Genomic DNA, 5,565 nt, shown 5'->3' with positions numbered 1-5,565 from the left:
CCAGGCCCAAACTAGGCCCGTCCTCCTTGATTTCTTATGTTCTTAGCTGCTCACCTGGCACTTAGTATCCTATACTGGAGGGGGGATCTCAGTGAAGAACTTGAATAATTGTTGGGCTTCATCTTGGTTCTGTGCTGCCTGCTGGAGAGACCTAGGACAAGCTTTCATCTATAAAATGGGGATGATCACAGCTGCCGCATAGGACCACGGTCAGGACTAAGTGAGACAAAGTAGGTGAGAGTTCCTGCACTTAGTAGGCCTTTTCATCCAGTAAAACCTCTGAAAGTGCTTCTTCCACGTCTCTGTGTTTTATGTAGTATCTAACAAAGGAGGTCAGGCTCATTATTCCCTGCAGTTCTGGAGGGCCTGCCCCTGTCCCAGGAGCCCTGGGCAGGAATTCCCTGTTTCTTCTTCTATGTAATGTGGATATCTAATCTCTTCCCCACCTTCTCCTCGCTGCTATCTCGGGCTTGCTGACCTTGGGGTGGTTCCTCCCCCCAGAGCCTCAGTCTTTACTAGGACCTGAAGGAGCACCTATAAGGGCAGTGGTGATTTTAACTCTAATTTAGGAAAGCTCTTTACTTTGGGCGTGCCTGCGATTGTGGAGGGTGGGCGTCGGCGCCCAGAGCCAGGGTCCAGCCCTTGGGGATCCCTTCCCCAAGGGTCCAGAGGTATCGCCACCTGAGGGGGGGTTGGAATGCGCGGCGCGGTCTTCCTCGAGCTCGGGCCGCGGGAACAATGGGAGGGCGGTGGGGAGGCGGGTGGGCGTCGGCCAGGTCAGGGCTGGAGGTGGAGGAGGCCGGCGAGCTGGGCGCCGGGCCGTGGGGTTAGCCCGGGGCACCGGGCGGAGAGCCGACGCGTCTGGGCCAGGGAAAACCGAGGTTGGCGCTGGCGGGGACCAGGAGGAGGCGGGGGGCGGGGCCCGAGCCCACCGGGCTGGGACGGGAAGGGCGAGGGGGCCCGGGGTGGGGTCTCCTCTTCGTCGCCCCGCCGCTCGCCCCAGCCTCCGAGCTCCGCGGCGGCACAGGTAGGCGCCGGCCCACGTTGGGAAGCGGGTGGAGGGTCACCAGCGCCAGGCGGGCTCGCAGGGCTCAGCCCCCTCCGCTCCTCCTCTCCCCAGGGGCCCGCGCGGCTCCTCCCTACGCGCGGCCCCGGCTCGGGCGGCTCGGGCAGCGCTCCTCCGGTTGCTCGCTCGCTCGCCGCCGCTTCCTCGCGGGGAGCCGGCCGGGGCGGGGCGGAGGGGGGAGACCGGGTGAGGGGGGCGGGCGGGGAGGGGGCTGCGACGCGGGAGGGAGGGAGCTAGCGAGCAAGCGAGCGAGCGGGGCATTTGTGCGCAGCTCAAGTGCGCCTCGGAGCCCGCCGAGCGGCCGCGGGACACACCGACCGAGGACAGACAGCGCCCGGAAGCCGCGCCGCCGCCGCCAGGTTAGCCGCCCCCGCCGCCTCCTCCGGGCCCCGGGGACCCCGCCGCGTCTGGGCTGGTGTGTGTGGGGAGGGTGATCGCCGAGGGCTCCAGGCTCGGTTTCCCGTCCTCGAGCACTGACAGGCCGGCGGGCAGGCTCCGGGGGGCTGGACAGCACCGAGGCGGTGGGCGGGCGCCCGAGCCGGGAGCCCCGGGCCTCGGTTTGTGCGTCTCAGTGCTGGCGCGGTATGTGTGTCGGGGTCCACGTCGCCGGGTGTGTGCTGAGTGTGAGCGCGCCTGTGCCCGTGGGTCTGTGCAAGTGGATGATCGGTGTGTGCGCGCGTGCGTGTGTGCACCGGGTGTGCATCTGTGTGTGTGTGTGAGAGGGTGTGTGCCCTGTGTGTCTCCGCGCGTCTGGACTGGGCAGTGTGTGTGCGCGCGTGTCTAAGCGTGAATGTGTTTATGAGAGGGTGTGTCTGAATGTGTAGCCGAGTGTATGTACATTTGGATGAGGGTGTGTGCCAGTGGCTTCGCTTGTGGCTGGAACCTGTGGCGGTGTGTGTGTGTGTGCGCGCGCGCCACTGTGAGTCCCCGTGTGTGCGCGTGTGAGGGCGGGTGTGCACCCGCGTAGCCCCGCGTAGCCCCCGTGTGCGTGTGCGCGGCTTTGTCTCCGCACAGCCGGGAGGAAGGGGTGGGGGCGGCGGCCGAAGCGCTGCGGTCGCCGGGAACCGGGCACCTGGCCGGGGCAGAGGGCGGCGGCGGCGGCGGGAGCGTCCCCGCCGGGCCTAGACTCCTTGCCGGCAGGTGGGCGGCCACACCCCGGGCGCCGGAGGGAGCCGGGCTGACAGAGGGGCCCGCTGGAGCGGAGGGCGTGTCCTGCCTGGAGCCCGGGTGTGTGTGTGTTGGTGATGGTGGAGACAGCGGCCCCCAGGCTGGTGACCCAGTCGGTTCAGGGATCCATTTCCTGTCGTGGTGCGGGGACAGTCGGCCAGAGCCAGACCGGGCCTGGCCAGCTCAGCTGCACTCCCATCCTCACCCCTCCCAGCTCCCTGGGGTAGAGCCGCACCTTAGGTGCCCTGAAGGGAGGAGGGAGAACCACTCTCTTAAAGGGCCAGTGCCCCCCGCTCCAAGGAACGCCCCCTCAGGAGAGGTCTACTTTGAGAGAGGTCTCTGGGTGTGTCTTACTCCGTTCTCCATGTATCGGTGCAGCGCATGCACCGATGTGTGCATGTGTGTGTTCTCTCTGTGTGTTTCTTGTGCATTTGGGGGTGCAGATGTATTTTATCAGTGAACAGTGAATAATGCATCTCTTGAAGTCTATGTGTATGCGTTTTTTAATGAGTTTTAGTATATTTGTTTTTATGTACACATAGCTGTTTGTATGTTAGTGAGTCTGTGCATGTGGGTTTGCAAGATAAGTGGCATTTTGCTGCCAACTGGAATAGGATAGAAAAATTCTGTCCAGGGCCACCCTGTTTTAGAAAAACTGGGTGAAAAGGCAGTTTGGAAATTTAGCCCCCGGCTTTGTGGGTTTCAGATGCTGGTACTGAAATGTAGGTAGACTGGGATTAGACTGGATATGAGGATAGAAACCGAGACTCTTACAAGAAGAAGGAAGTGTTCTGGAAGAAGGCTATCCAAGTGTAAGAATTCACCCTCCACTTCCAGTTCTTCTTCCGTAGAACTTCACCTCCCCCTCTGCTACTCAGCTTGCCAGGATAAAGTGCACAGGATTTGGAGTGTAAAGGGAGGGAGCTGGGAGTGTGAAAGGAAGGAGGGTGGATGGGTGATAGGATTGGGGGCCAACAGCAGATTTTTGCAATTTTAAAAATGTTTCCCTACTGAAGGCAGCAGAAGCTGGGGGAAAGCTGAGCTTGCTGTCCCATTTCCTGAATCCCTTTCCCAGGGCAAGAAAGGCTCTGGTCTGCAGCTCAGGAGCCCTGGAATTTGGTGCAGGGGTCTCCTTTGGACTTTGGTCAAACCTTTCATGTTTTTACCTGTTCACTCAACACATTTTTATTGAGCTTCTCTTATGTAAGGGTCTAAACCCCCTAAGCCTCAGTTTCCCTAGCTGAGCAGCTAGTAGGCTGGATTCTGAGACTTTGAGTCCCCTTCCCTTTCTCAGAGTACTAGAGTTTATCTCATTGTTACCCAGATTTAGGAATCTACCCTTTTAGCCCCCAAGGATCCTGGCTATGGGCCCCACTCACCACTCCTCCTTGCCCTTGTATATTCTAGTCTAGAGCAGTGGTTCTCAAAGTATGGTCACCCCACCAGCAGCAGCAGGGTTACCTAAGATCTAGTGAGAAATACAAATTCTTGGGGCTCCCACCAGATCTACTGAATCAATAACTCGGGGGGTGGGGCCCAGCAGTCTATGTTTTAACAAACACAGGAAATCCTGATGCACGTTAGAGCTCAAGAGAGGTACAGGCAGGGAGCTGGAACCTCCTATAGGATGAAACACCTGGAACGCATCTCCTGCCCCCTTCCACACACATACCTGAAGTAGCTGACAGCCCTAACCTGGCCAAATAGAGGTTCTGGCTTCAAGTCCCAGGTCTTCCTTGTGATCTCGGACAAATCACTTCTTCACAAAATAATTCAATGACTCGTTGATAGCATCTGCTCTGGGCTAGGTTCTGAGCAAGGGGTTTCCCTGCTCCGCTTCGTTTCTGCATTTCTTACGTTGATCTACAAGGCTTGCCTGCCTCTCTAGAAACCAGTCACTCTGGCCTTCTTTTAGTTCATCCAGGCACCAGGAGCTCTTTTGCCTCTGGGATTTTGCACATGCTGTTCCCTCCGTCTACCACACCCTTCCCCTGCTTCTTATGTTGGTTAACTCCCACTCTTCAGATTTCAGCTGAAGAATCACTTTCTCAGGGGAGCCTTCACAAACAACTCCTTTAAGATAACTCAGTTTTTCCTGTTATACCTTCTTATAGCTCCCTGTATTTCATAACACTTATGAGAGTTTGTAATTATACATGAACTTGTTAGTTGTTCGTCTGTCTCTCCTCACTGGATTACAAATGCCATCTGGGCACAAACTTGCTTATCAGTCTTCCTAGTGCCCCCACACACTGTCTGGCTTATGACTGGTGTTCAATAAATTTGTTGAATGGATGACTTTATAATATGGGAGATGGTATTAAATGATACCCTTTGTCCTCTCAAGCCCTGACATTGTAATATCTAAGCAGGCTTCAGACTTTTCTTTCTTGGCTGCGTCAGATCTTAGTTGCAGCACGCGGGCTTCTCTCTAGTTGTGACGTGTGGGCTCCAGAGCGTATGGGCTCTGTAGTTGCAGCACACAGGCTCTCTAGTTGTGGCGCGTGCTCAGTAGTTGTGGTGCGCGGGCTTAGTTGCCCCGCGGCATGTGGGATCTTAGTTCCCCAACCAGGGATCGAACCTGCGTCTCCTGAATTGGAAGGTGGATTTTTAACCACTGGACCACCAGGGAAGTCCCCAGGCTTCAGGCTTTTTTGAAGTAGATTTATCTGTCTTTTTTACTGCTGAGTCGCCTGGCTATAGATTTGAGCCCCTATTGTGTGGCCAGGCCTATGCTGGGTTCTGCTCTAGGGGAGACGGGAAAAAGCTCTTTAGGAGATACAGCCTACCTTGTTTTCTGTGTCCTCCTGGATTAAGATCCTGCAAGAATGAGAAGAGGAAGAGCACTGAATAAGGAATCTAAAGATCTAGGTCCACGTCTTGTTACCTGACTGTGGGTGGGCAAGTCACTCTTCCTTTCTTGCTTGTTTCCTCTTCTGTAAAATGAGGGTATTAGGATGGATGGTGTACCTAACATTGGTTACTAGCACTGGCGCTAGAGTATGGAGCACTGGCTTCGCTACCTACCAGTGGCGTGGACTTGGGCAAGTGACTTCATCTCTTCCTTTTCTCACCTGTAAAACAGCACCAGTAATAGCATCCGTTTCAAAGGGTTGTTTTGAGAATGAAATGAAGTAACACACGTGGAATGCTCGGCACAGTGCTGAGCACATAGTAAATATTTGGTAAATGGTAGCAATTGCTACTGTTATGGCTACTCCACAGTTCAACGTTCTTGAATGCCTTTATACTGGGCCCTACGCCTACAGTGACAGCAATGAATACAACAGTGTTCCCAGGCTGAGTGTGCGGGGCAGACCTGTAAAGATGAA

The 5,565-nt window shown here is 56.1% G+C and overlaps 1 protein-coding gene across 1 annotated transcript; it reads right to left on the bottom strand.

The window, feature by feature from the left end:
* Positions 1-777: 777 nt before the first annotated feature.
* LOC137750340 (uncharacterized) lies at positions 778-5,333 on the bottom strand. The gene is made up of 4 exons (XM_068524731.1): positions 5,308-5,333; positions 1,985-2,366; positions 1,381-1,683; positions 778-1,299 (listed from the first exon to the last, which is right to left on the bottom strand). Exons 1-4 carry the CDS (start codon positions 5,331-5,333, stop codon positions 778-780), a joined length of 1,233 nt encoding a protein of 410 aa, XP_068380832.1.
* Positions 5,334-5,565: the final 232 nt, after the last annotated feature.

Source organism: Eschrichtius robustus, chromosome 16, assembly GCF_028021215.1.
Source record: "Eschrichtius robustus isolate mEscRob2 chromosome 16, mEscRob2.pri, whole genome shotgun sequence".
Lineage (NCBI taxonomy): Eukaryota > Metazoa > Chordata > Mammalia > Artiodactyla > Eschrichtiidae > Eschrichtius > Eschrichtius robustus.
The sequence above is the reverse complement of the archived record's forward strand: the minus strand, read 5'-3'. Positions and strand labels throughout refer to the sequence as shown.

What these genes read in the sequence shown, in the direction of transcription:
- LOC137750340 (XM_068524731.1), bottom strand. Translation starts at nt 5,333, where the DNA reads ATGCTATTACTGGTGCTGTTTTACAG. An exon ending in TTACTGGTGCTGTTTTACAG is followed by an intron (nt 2,367 to 5,307) that starts GTGAGAAAAGGA and finishes GCACCACGACAG; the next exon opens with GAAATGGATCCCTGAACCGA. An exon ending in GCGCTGTCTGTCCTCGGTCG is followed by an intron (nt 1,300 to 1,380) that starts GTGTGTCCCGCG and finishes CTTGCTCGCTAG; the next exon opens with CTCCCTCCCTCCCGCGTCGC.